The following is a 20,870-nucleotide window of genomic DNA, read 5'->3' as shown; positions in this document are numbered from 1 at the left end:
TTTTGATTTCCATTTGCATGGAATATCTTTTTCCATCCCCTCACTTTGTCTGTATGCGTCCCTAGGTCTGATATGGGTCTCTTGTAGCCAGCATATATATGGGTCTTGTTTTTGTATCTATTCAGCCAGTCTATGTCTTTTGATTGGAGCATTTAATCCATTTACATTTAGGAGAGTTATCGATATGTATGTTCCTATTACCATTTTCTTAATTGTTTTGTGTTCGTTATTGTAGGTCTCTTCCTTCTCTTGTGTTTCCTGCCTAGGAAGTTCCTTTAGCATTTGTTGTAAAGCTGGTTTGGTGGTGCTGAATTCTCTTAGCTTTTGCTTGTCTGTAAAGGTTTTAATTTCTCCGCCAAATCTGAATGAGATCCTTGCTGGGTAGAGTAGTCTTGGTTGTAGGTTTTTCCTTTTCATCACTTTAAATATGTCCTGCCACTCCCTTCTGGCTTGCAGAGTGTCTGCTGAAAGATCAGCTGTTAACCTTATGGGGATTCCCTTGTATGTTATTTGTTGCTTTCCCCTTGCTGCTTTTAATGTATTTTCTTTGTATTTAATTTTTGATAGTTTGATATGTGTCTTGGCATGTTTCTCCTTGGATTTATGCTGTATGGAACTGTCTGTGCTTCCTGGACTTGATTGACTATTTCCTTTCCCATGTCAAGGAAGTTTTCAACTATAGTCTCTTCAAATATTTTCTCAGGCACTTTCTTTTTTTCTTCTTCTCTGGGACCCCTATAATTTGAATGTTGGTGCGTTTAATGTCCCAGAGGTCTCTGAGACTGCCCTCAATTCTTTTCATTCTTTTTTCTTTATTCTGCTGTGCAGCAGTTATTTCCACTATTATATCTTTCAGGTCATTTATCCGTTCTCCTGCCTCAGTTATTCTGCTATTGGTTCCTTCTAGAAAATTTTTCATTTCAATTATTGTGTTGTTCATCATTGTTTGTTTGCTCTTTAGTTCTTCTAGGTCTTTGTTAAACGTTTCTTGTATTTTCTGTATTCTATCTCCAAGATTTTGGATCATCTTTACTAACATTATTCTGAATTCTTTTTCAGGTAGACTGCCTATTACCTCTTCATTTGTTTGGTCTGGTGGGTTTTTACCTTGCTCATTCATCTACTGCATATTTCTCTGTCTTCTCATTTTGTTTACCTTACTGTGTTTGGGGTCTCCTTTTTGCAGGCTCCAAGTTTGTAGCTCCCATTGTTTTTGTGGTATGCCCCCAGTGGTTGAGGTTGGTTCAGTGGCTGTGTAGGCTTCCTGGTGGAGGGTACTGGTGCTTGTGTTCTGCTGGGTGGGACTGGATCTTGTCTTTCTGGTTGGCAGGGCCATGTCTGGTGGTGTGTTTGTGAACTTAGTATGATTTTAGGCAGCCTCTCTGCTAATGGGTGTGGTGGTGTTCCTGTCTTGCTAGCTGTTTGGCATGGGGCATCCAGCACTGGAGCCTGCTGGCCGTCCGGTGGAGCTGAGTTTTAGTTTTGAGATGGAGATCTCTGGGAGAGCTCTTGTTGATTGATATTACATGGGGCTGGTGGGTTTCTGGTGGTCCAATGTCCTGGACTCGGCTCTCCCACCTTGGAAGCTCAGGCCTGACACCAGGCCAGAGCACCAAGACCCTGTCAGCCACACAGCTAAGAAGAAAAGGAAGAAAAATAATAATAAATAAAATAAAAAAATTTTAAATTAAAGAAAAAAAGAAGAGAGCAGCCAAACCAATAAACAAATCCACCAATGCTAACAAGCATTAAAAACTAAGATAAACATAAAAACCAGAAACAAATTAGTTGCAGACAGCAAACCCCAAGTCTACAGTTGCTCCCCAAATCCACTGCCTCAAATTTGGGAACATTCGTTGTCTATTCAGGTATTCCACAGATGCAGGTTTTATCTAGTTGATTGTGGGGATGTAATCCGCTGCTCCTGAGGCTGCTGGGAGAAATTTCTCTTTCTCTTCTTTGTTCACACAGCTCCTGGGGTTTAGCTTTTGTTTTGGCCCCACCTCTGCGTGTAGGTCACCCTCAGGCATCTGTTTCCCGTCCAGACAGGAGGGGGTTAAAGCAGTGGCTGATTGGGGGGCTCTTGCTCTCTCAGGCCAGAGAGAGGGAGGGGTACGGTAGTCATAATTGGAATGCAGCGCAAGCCTGCAGTGTCAGAGGCCAGCCTGACTGTGCAACAGCCTGAAGCGCGCCGTGTATTCTCCTGGGAAGTTGTCCCTGGATCTTGGGACCCTGGCAGTGGCTTGCTTCACAGGCTCCTGGGGGGGGGCGTGTGCGTGCGTGCGTGCGTGCGTGCGTGTGTAGTGACCTGTACTTGCACACAGGATTCTTGGTGGCAGCAGCGTTAGTGGTTCATGCCTGTCTCTGGGGTCTGTGCTGATAGCCATGGCTCATACCCCTCTCTGGCGCTTGCTTAGGTGGTGCTCTGCCTTCTGTGGGCACACAGTGCAGGAACCCCCTCTCCTCATGCACCCCGAAACGATGGTCTCTTGCCTCTTCAGCAGGTCCAGACGTTTTCCCAGACTCCCTCCCGGGTAGCTGTGGTACACTACCCCTCTTCAGGCTGTCTTCACACAGCCAACCCCCGTCCTCTCCCTGGGATCTGACCTCCAAAGCCTGAGCCTCAGCTCCCAGCCCCCACCTGCCCCGGTGGGTGAGCAGACAAGCCTCTCAGGCTGGTGAGTGCTGGTCGGCACTGATCCTCTGTGCAGGCATCTCTCCGCTTTGCCCCAGCAGCCCTGCTGCTGCACTCTCCTCTGTGGCTCTGAAGCTTCCCCCCTTCACCTCCCCCCATCTCCGCCAGTGAAGGGGCTTCATAGTGTGTGGAAACTTTTCCTCCTTCACAGCTCCTTCCCAGAGGTGCAGGTCCCATCCCTATTCTTTTGTCTGTTTTTTTTTTCTTTTGCCCTACCCAGGTACATGGGGATTTTCTTGCCTTTTGGGAAGTCTGAGGTCTTCTGCCAGCGTTCAGCAGGTGTTCTGTAGGAGTTGTTCCACACGTAGATGTAGTTTTGATGTATTTGTGGGGAGGAAGATGATCTCCATGTCTTACTCCTTTGCCATCTTGAAGGTCCCCCCAAGCCTTTGGGTTTTTCAAATGTTCTCTGTACTGCCTCCATCCATTTCCCAATTCCTACCATAACAGTGGAAAATGTAATCTTGATTTTCTCTTTCTATAACTATAGAAGGTCTGAATGTTGAGGGGGAAAGTTTTTCACTTGATATTCCTGTGGGAAGGAATTTAGGTCCTCACTTCCATAAATATTGTGAATTCCTCTAATGGAGAACAGGACGATGTGGTGGTACCAAAAAAATGGTCAGACTACTTAACATAATACTGCTTAATAAGAATAGAACTTAAAAAAGGAGGGAGGACAGAGACTAGTTTGATTACTACTAAGACCTTTGAGGAAGCTTCCCTCGCCCCATAAATTATATCCTTTCTTTTCTTTAGCTACACAGTATTAAGAATCTAAGGAAACTTTAACACTCATAATTGAAGTTATGGAACTAAGAGCACTAAGACATCCAGTGCATGGATAACTTGAAATACTTTTGAGCTCATTCATCCCTTCAATACCTTTACTGGGACCCTCAAAAAGAGGGAAATAAATTATACGGTAATGGGAAAATGGCTAGCTGGTCAAGCAATTGGTTACCCTGTCCTCCCAGGGACATAGTTGGACACATTTCCCAGAATCTCTTCCAGTTAGACAGGCCATACAACTAAGTTTTGTCCAAAGGAACATGGGCAAGGGATATGTACAACTATCCTGGCCTGACCCATACAAATTTTCCACATGCACTTTCCCTTCTTCCCCTACAGGCTCCTTCAACAGAGAAGACGCTGTAAACTGGGAGAACGGCAGAGCTCTCAGGTTAAAGGAGCCTGGGTCTCAGATGACTGTGGAAAACTGTCCACTGACCTGAAACATCCACACTGGACTTTACATGAGAGAGAAATAACCTTGGAAAAGTTACACAACTGGGTCCCATTGTCCTTATGTCAAGGACTTTCAACAATGCCTGATCAAGAGTAAAAGCTCAATAAATATTAGCTTTCATTTTTATGGGAAACAGTTTACTTCTTCTTCATTTCCTTCTTTCTCTTGGGCAGAGTGGAGCACAGGGACCACGGGGATTAGTGAAAAGCACTTAGCTGCACTGAACCAGTTACAAAATACTAACTGGTATACTGGTATGTTTTAGTAAAGCAACACTGTAACAGGAACTCAAACAGAAACAACATTTTCTTCTGGATTCCAAGCATTAACTTTTAGGACTGGTCTCTTGCTAAAACACTCAAATCTAATAAAAGATGTAAAATATAAAAAGACAGTGATACTCCCTTCTCTCTTTCTCCCCTTGATATCAAACATTTGGAGATATTCTAAAAGTTCTGACAACCCACATCATTTCTATGGTTTCAGATTGACAAAATTTGTAAAGAATACTTTGTGCTGTTACATTACTTAACTGATACACTTTAATAATAGTCATACTCAACTTTTATTGATTTTACATAAACAGCTTAGAGAATGCCTTTGGAAACCATGTTTTCCCAACATATTTATGTTACAACACATGACATTTCTTTATGAAAGTATTTGTTAAATCTTTTTGCAGAGGGAGTGGGGAAAAATGAAGGAGGAGGAGGGGAAATAAGATTTCAAAACTAGTCTTCAGTGATAGGCCTAAATATTTGGCAATTATTTGCTTTTATAGAAAATCACAGGATTGTAACTTTGAAACATACCAAAAGTGCAGTGCATCAATTTAATTAAAAAACCAGTGGTGTCTAATATATTCTTTGGGCATCAAATTTCCCTTTCTAAATATAATCAGGGTCATATAATTTTACACTTATTAAATAATGGTTGAAAACAATAACCATCAAAATCTTTAAATAATCCCAGATCTGGATTAAATCATGGTAGTATTAATATTTTCTAAAATTCCAATTTATTTGTTCATCAGTAAAACGTAACAGTTGACAATGTCTCCAGAGAATAAGTTTTCTATGTGTAGGAAGACAATAATCTTATAACACCTGCTATTAATCAGGTCACTGAGCTACTAATACATTATATCACGATATTTTTTCACACTGATTTTTCCACTTCAACAAAGTACAAGTAGTTGTTATCATACCAATTCTGAGTACTTAATCATTCCTGAAACAAGGAATCATCTTCATATTAGTACTTCTTTGTTATGGTGTTTAGTCTTGATATCATCAAGCACAATGAATTTTACTTAATGAATATGGATGAATTAAGGCAAAAGGACATAACCTAGTCCCCTCAATAATTTATCCTCTACCTTTTAAAAAACTGTTGTTGAGGCTATACAAATTACAGATCTACTGGCTGGAAAGACACAGCTTCTCCCTTAGACCAACATTCAGTATTTTGAGCACGATGTTAAAGTCATGGTGTTCACGGCATGTTCCCTTGTTCTACCATTATGGTCGTTCCTCACCTGTACCCACAATACTGATTTTCAAATGATACTGTTCACTTGCTATGCGTCCTGGCTGTAGATTATTTTCCTTGATTAAAAATATTTAATAATTGGGCAATAATCTACTCAGTTTTTTTAAACTCTCCATTGAATAATTTTTCATTTTTACAACCACTTACTGCATGGCTGTTGCGGTTTTCTTCTGTCATCCTCTTCACATAATTAAGTGGTCCGTTCCCTTCAAAGGAGGAGGGATTTTTGAATGAGCCTCCAATTCTATCCCACAATGTGAAATACTGTCCATAGTTATAGTCAAAGAGCATGTGGTGGTCTGTATGATGAGCTGAGCCATTAATAAATGGCCTGAAGATATGGGGAACACGAAAATCACCATCATGAATAGAAATTGTCCAGATATTGACCAAGACGTACAAACCTAAATAAACTACCTTGTGTAATGGGAAGATAAACGGGTATATGTGGTAAGGTAGACCCTGAAGGAAGCCATCCAGAGGATGAAAAGCATGACTTGCAAATGGAGTTGGAATCTTCCAGATATGATGAGGTTTGTGTAAGTGCTACAGAAGAAAAGAAGACCACATTAATGCCACAGACTTTACCCAGTGCAACAACTGACTTAGCTTTTCATGCTCATGGTGTGAGAAATGACCTAACTAAAAAAGTCCCTTTGAATTTAGCAAATTACTTTAGAAAATTCCCTCCCCTTCTTTACCCCGAGACAGTAAGATTTTAACACAGCCCCTCCAGACCCATGAAGAAGGATACAAACAAAATGTACCTTGTACCTGTCATGGCTAAGGCTACTTAGGTATTTAATAAGTTAGGGGAAATTCTTGAAAATAGAGACAGGATTTATAATTATACATTGCTGAAATGTGCATTTTCTCTCTTCCCCTACAAATGACCCGACCTTATTACCTTATACACAAGTCTATGATGAAGGCCTCTGTGAATCCAGTAGATCAGCATGTCAGTGAAAAAGAGAAAGGACAGTACACTAGCAACGAATCGAAGCCAGCCTACAAGACACAACAGGAGACGGCAGAATCAAGATTCAGCGCCCAGGATCAGAGCTTACTTTTGACATGTCCATCTAAGACGACGAAATTTGATCCTAGCCATAAACCCTGTAAACTATCTGCTTTGGTTAATTCAGTACATCACAACCTCCATCTCCCTTGACTCTCTGGGATCTGCTCAGTTCCCTCTCATAAAAACTTGAAGCGTCCCACCTACAATATTTCTTCATTAAACTATGAGGATATTTATGAAACAGAAAGAGTAAACCCCTATGGCATCTTTATCATTTAAATGCTGGAGAATAATGCTATTTATTTTTTCTTCGTATTAATCATCATAAAACGTATCTTTACATATTAACTCCCCTGCTTAGAATTTTATTTTCCCTTGAAATGCTGTAAGCCTAGCATTTACTCCATAACCCAACCCCTTCTGATCTTTCCAACCTCATATGCTCGTGTACTAACCAGGCTGGTTCACTCAGTATCCTCCCAACATCTTCAAAGTCTTACCTCTATACTTTTACTCAAACCATCTAGAATGCCCTCTCTCCTTTTATTTTTATTCATATTTTGATCCACTTTCCAAGGCTGAGCTAATTCAGCACACTGGTGTGTAATTTTTGTTCCCTCCTTTAAATAACAAACCTCTTACTTGCTGACACCAGCAAGCTTGGATTCCAGTCCCAGATCCACCACTTATTTGTTAAGTGAGCTTGGCAAGTTACTGAAATTCTCTGTACACTTAATTTACTCACCTATAAAAGGAGCATCGTAATAGTGCCTACCTCATAGAGTTAATAGAATAAAATGGATTGGTAACACGTGAAAAGCTTAGAACTGAAGCTGGTACATATCAAAAATAAACGTTAACTATGATTCTTACTTTCTAATACTAGATACTAGAAATGTATCTTGATGAAATAATTCCAGAATTTCACAAAATTTTAGTTTAGTCACTGTAGTACTGTTTATAATAGAAAACCAAGAACAACCTAAAGGTCTAAAAATTACGGATCATTTAAATAAACTACGGATATCTATACAATGCAATACTATAAATATATACTGTATAACGTCAATATTTATTGACATGAAAATATGGGCATAAACACTGCTAAGAGAAAAAAATCAGAGTTCAAACCAGTATGCATAGTAAGGGTTTCAATTCTGTAATGTAAATAACGAAGTACTACAGGCATAGAAAAGAGAAAGAATATACATCAAAAGAGTTACAGTTTCCAGGTAGCAGAATGATGGATTTTTAAAAAAAATCGGTGTTTTCTGATTTTTTATAAATATCATGTACTACTTGAGCTTTTTTTTCAGATGTTTGAATTCAATAAAGATAATAGGAAACAAATTCAAGGCTCTAGCTCTGATCATGCCAATCTTCCCCTGGGCACTATTTCATCTACAACAAAGACTTTAAAGAAGCAGATTTGGTTCTTTAGAGAAACCCATCTGTTCCAGACATTTACACTATACACTCACCGTATGGAAACTCCTCTATGCTGTCATACAGTTTGCTGTAACCTCTCACCTCTAGCAGGAACACTGAGACCGTGGGGAGGCTTATCCATGGCATTGACTGGACAGAATGCATAATCTCTCGATAGACTTGGTTCTGAAAATGAAGTTTCCAATACTTACAAACCATAAAATCTATGATAAACAAAACTAGCATAAAATTGTTCTGGACTGGATTTTTAAAATCTCTTTTATATGAAGGAGCTTACCTCCAAATTGCTTCTACTGAAGTGTTACTATGTGGGCGTGGGTGTGTAAGAAAAACATTTCTTTTGTATGAAGCAAATGCAACAAATATTTGAAATTCTGAAACTTTTTTTCCTTCCCACAAAATCTCTATTCCAAAGTTCTATTTACAGAATAATCAGTTCTTTCATAAGTAACTTTCATACTCAACCCTCTCTATTTTTTTTCAGTCCTTGTAGTGACTGACAGATACAAATAACTGAAATAGAAAAGTGATTGTAAACAAGTCTGAATTTACTGAGTTTGGATTATCTGGTCAAAAAATATATACATAGTAAAAGTATATTTCAGTTTGTGAAAGTCAAATATCAAAACAATTACACAAATGTATACATTTATTTATTCATCAACTATCAGCAAAGAAATTCTCATCTATGTATCTAGCAAGACCAGGCTTACAGTTAAAAAGAAAAAAGAAAAAAAAAGTAGGGGCTTCCCTGGTGGCGCAGTGGTTAAGAATCCGCCTGCCAATGCAGGGGACATGGGTTTGAGCCCTGGTCTGGGAAGATCCCACACGCTGCGGAGCAACTAAGCCTGTGCGCCACAACTACTGAGCTTGAGCTCTAGAGCCCGCAAGCCACAACTACTGAGCCCGTGTGCCACAACTACTGAAGCCCGTGCACCTAGAACCCGTGCTCCGCAACAAGAGAAGCCACCACAATGAGAAGCCAGCGCACCGCAACTAACAGTAGCCCCCGCTCACCGCAACTAGAGAAAGCCTGTGCACAGCAACAAAGACCCAATGCAGCCAAAAATAAATAAATTAAAAAAAAACCTCAAAAAAAAACTTAAAAAAAATTACAACTTACTTATCTGTTTAAATTAAATTAAAGAAAAGAGAGAGGGGATTAGCCTTTCCAAAACTATCTAACCCATTTGGAGCTGTTTTCAGAAACTCTAAAAAGATTAAAACCAGTTTAATCTGAAAATCTCACAAATACATATTGTTATTTTTACTGTAATAATTAAAAAATAGGTAAGAAAATCACTTACCTTTAAAAATTGTGGGTGTTTCATTAATGAATGATCATAGACAAAATAATAACTCAGCGTTGCGAATAAGAAATAAAGGATATAAGCACCGAGATTTGTTATAATCAGGAGACTGACAGCTTGTCGGAAGATGCTGTCCTCTGGCCACGTGGCTGGATATATGTATGGTGTAAAAAAATAATAATCTGCAGCATTGAGTACAAGATCCATCTTAGCCCCTAAAGGATAAACATGTACAACAATTATTTACCCATGTTGACATTTCTCAAAGCAAAAAACTTTCAGAAAAACTATATATGAAGTTCCTGCCTTCATAAGTATATGTAGTACAAGTCTGCTGCTACCAGAATTCACTAAATGACATCTCTAGAGCCAGAAGGATCTTCAATGTCATCTCTAGTTCAGTCTCTTGATATAATACATAGCGACACTGAAGTTCAGTTAGAGAAACTGAGGCCCATGAAGTTTCTTCTCCAAGGTCAAGCTGAAAGGTGGCATAAGTCCAGATCTAATTGCACCTTAGTGTTCTCTTCCACTATGTCCTATTGCCATAGGACATGGCAAGAGTAAACATGGCAAATAGTAAAGATGTGGAACACAGGGCACTAGGTACTCAGGCAAATGGTTTACTCCTTCAGCTGCAAGTTTCAGCAGCATCTTTCTCCTAAAAGGACTCATATTTCAGAGATTTTTGCTTCAATGCTGAGACTTAAGACTTAAGAATTCCCTAAATGGTATCTATTCTGTGACTGTAACCAAAGAAGTCAGGGACTATCTATTCTCGTGACTAACCCTAACTCTCATTGACAGAACAAAGGGAGATGTATTCTTGGCAGTGACAAATAGAATACATTTATTCCTCACCTCCCTCTCCTCCCCACCCCAGTCAGGGGCTGGCAAACTGTGGCCCACGGGCCGAACCCAGGGCCTGTTTCTGTAAAGAAGCTTTGTTTGAACACAGCTATGTCCAGATGTGTCTATGCTGTCTATGGCTGCTTCTCTGTACTACGAAGTCAAGGCTGAGTCACAGCAATAGACAGCATGGCTCACAAAGCCGAAAACGTTTATTATCTAGCCCTCTAAAAGGAAAGTTTGCCAACTCCTGTTCCAGATGCTTAAACTTTGAAAAACTTTAGTCGATTCTATATTCATGATCCTGAATCTAGTTCAACAACTTCATGGTCAGTTTCTGTGAGCTGACCACTGACTCTATCATTTATGATCTACTTTCTCCTTCTTCACTGCACTGTTTGTAGTGGAAAATGTGTCCTGTATTCCAAACACCTCTCATCTATAATTAAAACTTTTGAACAACAACAACAATAACAAAAAACCAGTCTGAAAATTGCCACTGGGTTTTTAGTCTCTTAAAATCAAATTCTAGAAGCTCTTTATTTATTAGGGTGTTTAGCCCCTTGTTGGTGATATGAGTTGCAAGCATTTTTTCTCACATTGACATGGAAAGAAATTTTTAATCAACTAATGCAGATATTGACATACATCCTTCATCATATATTGCTAATTCACTCAAACAACAATTAAGTATAAAGCACTGCACTAGGTGATGAGCATACAAAGGTTAAAAAGATATAGTCTAAATCCACGTTCAAGGTTAGGCAACTACAGAAATGAATAGTTACATCAATATGACAAGTGCTATAATAAAGATATATATATGCAAATTGTGTGAAATCAGAAAAGACAACACAACTACCTCAGCTTACAACAGAAGGCTGTATAGTGAAGAATTTTGATTTGGGCTTTGAAGAACATTACCAGAAAAAAAAAAAAAGGTTAGGAATAGCTATTTCAAGTAGAAATAACAACTGCAAAGGCATGGAAAGGTCATGGTCCATTCATGGTTCAAGGGATGTGGCCCATTAGGAATATATCGTACTGATGAGAAGCAGGGAGACTAGGTTGCTCCTGAGGTAGACTAACCTAGAGAAGATGACCGCCTGACCTCAGGCAATAGCTGTGAGAATAGACACATTCATCAGAGACTTGGCAAGTTAGATAACCCATGGGACTTGATAACTGATTAGATACTGGAGTGTGAAAGAAGAAAAAATCTAGTGGGAATTTGGTACTAGCAGATGCAAACTATTATATATAGAACGGATAAACAACAAGCTCCTACTGTATAGCACAGGGAACTATATTCAATATCCTGTAATAAACCATAATGGAAAAGAATATTAAAAAGAATATACATATGTATAACTAAATCACTTTGCTGTACACCAGAAACTAACAAAACATTGTAAATCAACTATACTTCAATTAAAAAAAAAAAGAAAGAAATCTATGTTGATTGTGAGATTTTACCTTGCCTGAATGGATGGTGATGCTATGATAATCAAAATTGGGAATACCGTGGAGCTAGCAGACTTGGGTGCAACAGGGACTTTGGGGGTGCGAGGAATGATAGGTTCAGTTTGGGTCTTTTAAAAAAAATTTTCATTAATTAATTTATTTTGGCTGAGTTGGGTCTTCGTTGCTGCGCGCGGGCTTTCTTTAGTTGCGGGGAGCAGGGGCTACTCTTCATTGCGGTGCGCGGGCTTCTCATTGCGGTGGCTTCTCCTGTTGTGGAGCCGGGGCTCCAGCTGCGTGGGCTTCAACAGTTGTGGCACATGGGCTCAGTAGTGGTGGAGCACAGGCTTAGTTGCTCCGCAGCCTGTGGGATCTTCCCTGACCAGGGCTCGAACCCGTGTCCCATGCATAGACAGGTGGATTCTTAACCACTGTGCCATCAGGGAAGTCCCTAGTTTGGGTCTTAAGTCTACTTGCTGTGGCTCATCTGGGCTCCTAGGCGAAAGCAGTAGACTACATGCAAATATGAATCTGAAGTTCAAAAGGGAGCCTAGTAGTATCGCAACAGTTGAAGCCATAAAGGATGGAGCAGCAGGTTAAGTACATAAAGTAATACCAGAAACATAAACAATGAAGAAGAACCCAACAATTCAAAAGAATATTGCTATACCACTAAAGGTTGGTAAGAGTTGGTGAACTAGTCTTGCATGTTACCTATAGTGCCAACAGCCATAATTCCATAGTATTTGAGACAGCACCGTGTAGCCAAAAATAACTCAAACGTTAACCGTGAATCTTCTTTATTCAACCTTTAATATCCGATGTAAGTGAAAACTTTAATACGATCTCAGTCCTTAATTATAAAAAAACTCTTTAATTCTGCTTTTAACTGAAGACCATGCGAGTTGTGTTGATTTGCATATGCCCTGTACATAACTGCTGTGACAGTAAACCAGCACCTAGAAGGGAGGAGGGAATGAACCTCCGTCCATCTGGAGGCAGTTGAGATACTGTGAGATGAAACCTGTTGTTAAGTGTTTTCAGATTTTGGTTTCAATTAATTCTATTTGTGGGATGTAGTAATTAGGTATTCACAAGTATATTGCTGTAATTTCTGACATCTAACATAAAAAAAGTTTGAAAACACTAACAATTACGATCTCAAAACTGCAATTCAGTTTTGAAGTTTATATTCAAACCCACATCTGTGAAATGGAGAAAGCATATCTACTTTACAGAATTGTTCTAAGATTTAGAGACGAAGTACATAGTGGTGTGGTACTATCTGACACGGGGAAGCTCATCAACAAATAGGAGCTATTATTACTGCTGTTACAGGAACCAAAGCTGGGCCCAAATCACTTTAACCTACAGTAGAAACAGATGTCATTTGATGTTTTAAAGAAATAACTGTTCATTTCTAATATCAATATTTACTGTATATGAGGTATTGTAAATATTAACTCATTTAACCCTCTCAAGATATACCCTAAAAGTCAGGTGCTAGGATTATTCTTGTCTTATAAGAAAGCTGGACACAGAAAATTTGCAGAGTCATCAAGTAAATAAATGCTGGAGAAGGGATTCAGTCACTCCCTGGCTGGTTGCAAAATCCATGGACTTGAACCAAGTTCTACTGCTTCTTCATTAGTATCTCTTCAGCTCCTTAAATTTTTAAATTCTCAGTGACTCTACAAACTCACATACTTCTGCACAGAATTTTTTTTTTTAATTTTTTGGCTGCATTGGGTCTTCGTTGCTGCGCGTGGGCTTTCTCTGGTTGCGGTGAGCGGGGGCTACTCTTTGTTGCAGTGCTCGGGTTTTGCATTGTGGTGGCTTCTCTTGTTGTGGTTGTGGAGCATGGGCTCTAAGTGCACCGGCTTCAGTAGTTGCAGCATGTGGGCTTAGTAGTTGCGGCACGCAGGCCCTAGAGCACACAGGCTTCAGTAGTTGAGGCGCGTGGGCTCAGTAGTTGTGGCTCGTGGGCTCTAGAGCGCAGGCTCAGCAGTTATGGCACATGGGCTTAGTTGCTCCACGGCATGTGGGATCTTCTGGGACCAGGGCTCGAACCTGTGTCCCCTGCATTGGCAGGTGGATTCTCAACCACTGCGCCACCAGGGAAGCCCATTTTGCATATAATTTTAAGGGGTTTATATCCACTAAAGTCAAGGGCTCTACAGACCCTAAGTTAAGTACCCCTAACAAACAGAAACTTAGTTTATTTTACTTTGGCTGAAACAAAGAAACCTTTTCTTAAAACATAGTTATCAACAAAACACAATTAGGCTTAAAATGACTTGAGTCATTCTGCTTTACTTTAAAAGTATAGATAATATACTGTTAGTATAATAGCTAACATTTATTGAAAACCAGGTATTACTTAAAAAGCACTTTTTATGTATCACCACACTTGATTCTCACAACTATATGAGGTAGATACTTCTATAACCCCCATTTTAAAGATAGGGAAAATGAAGGCAGGAATATTTAAATAAGTTGTTAACTAATGTAACAATAACAAATAACAAGTAACAGCTGGGATGTATATTCCAGAGCCTGTTCTCCTAGCGACTACATTGTAATATCTAGGTGTAGGCATGCAGATGGGGAATTCTGATTATCCCATGTTAATTATATTACATAATGAATGGGAAAGCACTCTGTAAATGAGCAAGGGTCATGTATTTATTTTTACGTGCTTATCATTAGAAACTTGAAAAGAAAAAAAATCAATGGTGATATAAAGACAGGTAGCCTACAGGTAGTTATAAAGTTGTTATCACCTACAGGTGATATAAAGACAGGTGGTTTGGCTACCACAAACTTTCCAGTTTGGAAACTATCTCCTATACCACCTCCAAATTTGCTCTGCTGTTACACAGGGATGCTAGCAGACACGATTCTTCCTATTAGGATGCTAAACTAATAGATCATTTCCCTTTCCTTCTTGTCTTCTCAAACCGTGGATTGTTGTCCCTCCGGCCTAATTACACTGCAGTAACTGGCGCTTGCTTCAACTTAATTCCTTTGCTGCTTGAAAGAAAAAAAAAAAAATCCCCTCAAGAACAGAGGGAAATCCGTCGCAAAATGCTTTATTAGTGTTCAGTGGACAAACTTGCCTTGGATAAGAGATCTCCAATAGCCAATATCAAACATTTCATATTTTCCACGCCCATCCACATGTCTGTTTCTTTCACCTCTCCCTGTGCCCTGACATACCCCCCCTCTGTCCGGGCAGAGGCCCCTAATCTGGAGGTCTCTGGCGACAACCAGCCTCCCGCCAGCCCCGGCCAGCGCGCGTGCCCTGCGTCCCGCACGCTCCCCATCACAGCCGCCGCCTAGCCGGTTGTTTTCAGGACACCCGGCTACCTGGCGTCTGTCTCTGCTAACCGTCTCTGCTAACCGTCAGCGCAGGAGTCCTCAGGTCAAGTTTCGCAGACAGAACCCCAGAGTCAGCCTAGTGCCTTACATCTAGGAGGCAGTCAACGAACGCCTGCGGGAAGCTGAAGAAGGGGGCAGACGCACTCTCAACTTCCCCACCTGGGTCTTGCCTTAGTCTCTCCACCCCCTTTTCCTCCTCTTCTCTCGCTTCCAGCTCAGGTGTATTCCCTCCTTTCCCCGCCCCCCTGTCATCCCTACCTAGAGAGGGTCCGCCGCCGGCTGCCGATTCGGTTCCTGCGGTGCCCCGGCTGCTCCAGCTACCGGACCGCGTCTGTCAGCAAGCAGGCAAGGTCTGGAAGGGCGTAGCCTGACCCCACGCTCGGGGCGACCGGCGCCGCCAACCAATCAGAGGCCGGCGGCATAAGCCGATATGACGGCAGATCGCGTGACTTGGCCGCGAGGGGCTCTCAGCGGTCACGTGGGCGCCGCGCGCTCCGACACGCCCCCTTTCGTGCCCAGGAACTGAAGGGAAGAGAGGACCTGATTTAGGTACTAAGGTGGTGGAGGGTGGAGTTTCAGGTTGTATTTGTTTCTTTGCTTTTTCACTGGCGCTGGTGTGTGTAACTCAAAGTCTTGTACTGAGCAGGTTTACGTTATTTATGCAAACAATCCTTGCTCTGCCTTGAGGGAACTAGATGATACTTCTTTTGAAATGCACGTTGGAAGCATTTTCTACTTAAGAGAAGGAGGCGCAAATACTTGTTAGACAACTTAGTAATACGTATTTCTCAACCCCAGCCTGCGCTTTTCTATAACACAGAATGGCTAGAATTTGGCTGAACCAGTTTAGGTAGGTGTTGAAATGCCAGAAACCTTTTCATAGTACAGATAAAGCAGATCTATGCAGACTAAACGGGAGTATCTGTAGATTCCTAGAGGTTTGCTTCTGCGCGCGTGTGTGGTTTTTATTTTTGTCGTTGTTAGCTTTTCTAAATATGAATTGCAGTGGTCACACTTGTAAGTAAACCTTTCTGGAAGTCTCAGAGGAGTGGTTCTCAAAGTCCAGCTAGCAGTGTCCAACAAATTTAGAGTTTCCTGGAAACACAAATTCTTGGGAGCCACCTCAGACCTGCTAGATTAGAAACTCTGGGAGGACCCCAGGAAGCTGGGTTTAACAAACCCTGGATTGATACCCATGTTTGATAAAGTTTGGGAACCACAGTTCTAGTGAATTTGACCATCAGAAGAAAATCCGAAGAAAGTCCTTTGATTTTGTTCCCTCTAGAGTGATAGAAGAAAATCCCGTAAAGTGAGAGATGACTAACGTTAGAAAAGAATATTTGTTTCCTTATAGGGTCATCTGAAGTGCTGCAGTGTAAGGAGAGAAATTATTAGACTCTAATCATGAAAACCTTTTATATGAGTATTGTTTTAAATATCTGTGGCTTACCTCCTACTTTCTTTTTTTAAATTAACATATATTAGTTTCAGATGTACAATACAATGGCTTGATATTTGTATATATTGTAAAATTACCTCCTACTTTCTAATTCACATTTCTTCACTTTTGTTTCCTTTGTTATTGTTCTTATTTCATCCTTTAATTTTTGAGATTAAGATTTTTACGTTCATTTCTGGGGAAAATTAAAATGGGGTTTAAAGGTGTTTACCTAGTACAAAGTTTCCAGATTTGTGATTGCTGTAGGGTAAAGCTCGCCTGCGTGGTTGGTTAGTCTACAAGTATATTTATCCCCTTTACTTGAATTAACTTCAGATTAAAAAAAATAACAGACTTCTCTTGAAAGATTGGGAAATTATGTTACATAAATTAATAGATTTATGAAAGGTTGGGCAATTAAATTACATAAATTGATAAAATTTGAGTCTGCCAAGAAAAAGAATTGTTGTTTCTATGAAAACTAAGAAGAATGCTTCAGAAAGACCAGATAAGGATGAATGCTAATAAAATACACATCGAATTGAGTGTGGGTCAGGTGCTTATAAAAGTCTAGAGAAATTTTTAAAGATATGTGCATTTTGTTGTATATTTATTTCCTTCTCAGTTTTAGAAGTGTCTTCATCACATTATCCAAGCATGTTTAAATTTTATATTAAGTATTTATCTCCCCCTCCTCAGTAAAATACTTGTTGGTTTTCTGATCGTACTACTGCTATTTCCTTTACTAATAGTTAAGGTAAACATTCCAGAGTGGTTTTTTGATGAAATATTTAAAAATGATCTCCCATGTAGGGGATTGAGAGGTATAAACTATTATGTATAAAATAAGCTACAAGGATATATTGTACAATGCAAGGAATATAGTCAATATTTTTAATAACTATAAATGAAGTATAACCTTTAAAAATCACGAATCACAATATTGTACACCTATAACATATAATACTGTACATCAACTATACTTCAATTTAAAAAATAAATAAATACATTATATGCATAGAATCACATTACTTATAAGTAACCCAGAACTGTTGACAAGAAATTAATACTAAAATTAACTAAATTTAGACCTTAAAAAAATTATCTCCCATAATAGGAATTCTACTGCCTCATAATTTTTAGTATCAGATACACAGAACATATAACTTCTGTGTATCGAAATATCTCATCATATTAGGAAGACAATTCTTGTACGTTTTTTTTCCCTCTGACTTCTGTTGTCCACAGTGGAGAGCATACCTCAATTTCGTTTTTTTACTGAAATGTTTTTGCCTAATTAGAAACTGAAACTAGAGAGTTACTTATTGAGTCAATCTTTTTCTCAGATGTTGTTTTCTCAGATTTTTATTGTCAAAAGCATTTCTTGCATGCCTGCTAAGAAAAGACCTTTGTACTCAATGCTCTATGAAGTACTACTGCAGAGCATATTGAAAGCTCTGGAATGCCTAGGATAATATGTACCATGGCTTCTCATATTTCTGCACTGTGGTATCCCTTATGCCCAAGAAGAAGGTGTAAAGGAAGATGAACAGCAGCAGCAACAACAATTACAGTAATATTAGCAGCAGTAAGCATATGTATAGAATTGTTTAGTACAGAAACATGGATACAATGATTGGTAAAGAAGTAAAGTCAGTGACATTAAGATTACTTTTGGTTGTGCAAGCTTAGTTTTGATAAGATTTAATCATCCTAATCTAAGAGGAAAAGGAACCATTATTCCCTTGAGAGCCTCCCTATGATAATATTTTTTTCCTAGACCTTCTAGTGTTGTGATGTCAAATATGGTAGAGGCTAGCTATGTGTGGTTAAATTTAAATAAGTTAAAAAATAACAAATTCATTTCCTCAGTTGCACTAGGCAGATTTCGAGGGCTCACTGGCCACTTGTGGCTCTTGGCTATCATACTGGATCCTGTAGGAATCGAACATTTCCATCATCATTGAAAATTCTGTTGGGCAGCACTGTTTATCTTCCATGTCTCTACTTTACCTTTCTTTTGTGTGTGTGTGTGTGTGTGTGTGTGTGTGTGTGTGTGTATGTGTCTGTTATAGTTATAATGACTACTTTAATATTCTTGTTTGCTAATTCTAACCCTTGTGTCAATTCTTTTTTTTTTAATTGAGATGCAGTTGATTTATAATATTATAGTGGTTTACATCAGCACTGCTGGTGTAGTGGTAACATGCAAGAGCCCCAATATTATTATATTAGCTTCAGGTATACAACATGACGATTCAAAATTTTTATAGATTATACCCCATTTAAAGTTATGAGAAATATTGGCTATATTACCTGTGCTGTACAATATATCCCTGTAGCTTCTTTATTTTGTACATAGTAGTTTGTACCTCTTAATTCCATACCGCTATCTTGCCCCTCTTTCTTCTCCCCATTGGTGACCACTAGTTTGTTACCTGTAACAGTCTGTTTCTTTTTTGTGATATCCACTAGTTTGTTTTATCTTTTAGATTCCATATATAAGTGATAACATATAATATTTGTCTTTTTCTGACTTATTTCATTAAGCATAATACCCTTCAGATCCATCCATGTTGTTGCAAATGGGAAAATTTCTTTTTTTATGGCTGAGTAGTATTCCATTGTGTGTGTGTGTATGTGTTTCATATCTTCTTTATCCATTCATCTGTTGACGGACACTTAGATTGCTTCCATATCTTGGCTGTTGTAAATAATGCTTCTGTGAACATTGGGATACATATATTTTTTCTAATTAGTATTTTTGTTTTCTTCAGATTTATACCCAGGAGTAGAATTGCTGGATGGTATGGTGGTTCTATTTTTAGTTTTTTGAGGAACCTCCATACTGGTTTCCAAGTGGCTGCACCAATTTACATTCCCGCCACCAGTGCACAAGTGTTCCCTTTCTCTACATCCTTGCCAACATTTGTTATTTGTGGTCTTTTTGATGATAGCCATTCTGACAGGTGTGAGGTGATATCTCACTGTGGTTTTGATTTGCATGTCTCTGATGATTAGCAGTGTTAAGCATCTTTTCATGTGCCTGTTGGCCATCTGTATGCCTTTTTGGGAAAAATGTCTATTCAGGGTCTTCTGTTCTTTTTTTTAACCGGGTTGTTTGTTTTTTGATATTGAGTTGTTTGAGCTGTATATATATTTTGTATATTAACCCCTTACTGGCTGTATCATTTGCAAATATTTTCTCCCATTCAGGAGGTTTTCTCTTCATTTTGTTGATGGTTTCCTTTGCTGTGCAAAATCTTTTAAGTTTAATTAGGTCCCGTTTGTTTATTTCTGCTTTTGTCTCCTTTGCCTTAGGAGACAGATCCAAAAAAATATTGCTACGATTTATGTCAAAGAGTGTTCTAACAATGTTTTCTTCTAGGAGTTTTATGGTTTCTGGTCTTACATTTAGGGATTTAATCCATTTTGAGTTTATTTTTGTATATAGTGTTAGAGAATGCTCTAATTTCATTCTTTTACATGTAGCTGTCCAGTTTTCCCAGCACCATTTATTGAAGAGGCCGTCTTTCCTCCATTGTATGTTCTTTCCTCCTTTGTCATGTATTAATTGACCACTGGTGTGTGGGTTTATTTCTGGGCTCTCTATTCTGTTCCATTGATCTATGTGTTTGTTTTTGTGCCAGTGTTATATGGTTTTGATTACTGTATCTTTGTGGTATAGCCTGAAGTCAAGGAGCATGATACCTCCCGCTCTGTTCTTTTTTCTCAAGATTGTTTTGGCTATTTGGGGTCTTTTGTGTTTCCACACGAATTTTAAAATTATTTGTTCTAGTTCTTTGAGAAATGCCATTAGTATTTTGATAGGGATTGCATTGAATTTGTAGATTACCTTGAGTATTATTATTAATACTACAATATTAATTCTTCTAATCCATGAACACAGTATATCTTTCCATCTGTTTGTGTCATCTTCAATTTCTTTCATCAGCATTGTATAGTTTGCCAAGTACAGGTCTTTTACCTCATTAGTTAGATTTATTCCTAGATGTTTTATTCTTTTTTTTTTGCGGTACGCGGGCCTCTCACTGCTGTGGCCTCTCCCGTTGTGGAGCACAGGCTCTGTACGCACAGGCTCAGCAGCCATGGCTCACGGGCCCAGCTGCTCCGCGGCATGTGGGATCTTCCCGGACCAGGGCACGAACCCATGTCCCCTGCATCGGCAGGCGGACTCTCAACCACTGCGCCACCAGGGAAGCCCCTGTTTTATTCTTTTTAATGTGCTTGTAAATGGGATTGTTTCCTTAATTTCTTTTTCTGATAGTTTGTTGTTAGTGTATAGAGATGCAACAGATTTCTGTATATTAATTTTTTATTCTGCAACTGTACCTAATTCACTGATGAGCAGACTAGAGAATTGTTTAAAAGCTTTCAAATCTAGTAGTAGTCTGCATTCAATCTGCTTTGCAAGAGTCTTTATTTGTCTCCACTTTGAACAAAAT

General features: G+C 39.2%; 1 protein-coding gene and 1 long non-coding RNA gene across 2 annotated transcripts in view; one reads left to right on the top strand and one right to left on the bottom strand.

The window, feature by feature from the left end:
* Positions 1–4,491: 4,491 nt before the first annotated feature.
* SC5D (sterol-C5-desaturase) lies at positions 4,492–15,314 on the bottom strand. Its single transcript, XM_060157983.1, has 5 exons — positions 15,225–15,314; positions 9,273–9,490; positions 7,998–8,130; positions 6,403–6,503; positions 4,492–6,041 (listed from the first exon to the last, which is right to left on the bottom strand). The coding sequence occupies exons 2-5, from the start codon at positions 9,480–9,482 to the stop codon at positions 5,586–5,588; spliced, it is 900 nt and encodes a 299-aa protein (XP_060013966.1). The 5' UTR covers positions 9,483–9,490; positions 15,225–15,314; the 3' UTR covers positions 4,492–5,585.
* A 127-nt stretch (positions 15,315–15,441) lies between these two features.
* LOC132526388 (uncharacterized) overlaps positions 15,442–20,870 on the top strand; it is an 88,577-nt gene continuing 83,148 nt past the window's right edge. The window contains exon 1 of the long non-coding RNA XR_009542546.1: positions 15,442–15,515. This is a non-coding gene — a long non-coding RNA (uncharacterized LOC132526388). The remainder of the gene's footprint in view (positions 15,516–20,870) is intronic.

The sequence above is a fragment of the Lagenorhynchus albirostris genome, chromosome 9 (assembly GCF_949774975.1).
Source record: "Lagenorhynchus albirostris chromosome 9, mLagAlb1.1, whole genome shotgun sequence".
NCBI classification, from domain to species: Eukaryota; Metazoa; Chordata; class Mammalia; order Artiodactyla; family Delphinidae; genus Lagenorhynchus; species Lagenorhynchus albirostris.
Note: the sequence above shows the minus strand (reverse complement) of the source record. Positions and strands in the feature narration are given on the sequence as shown.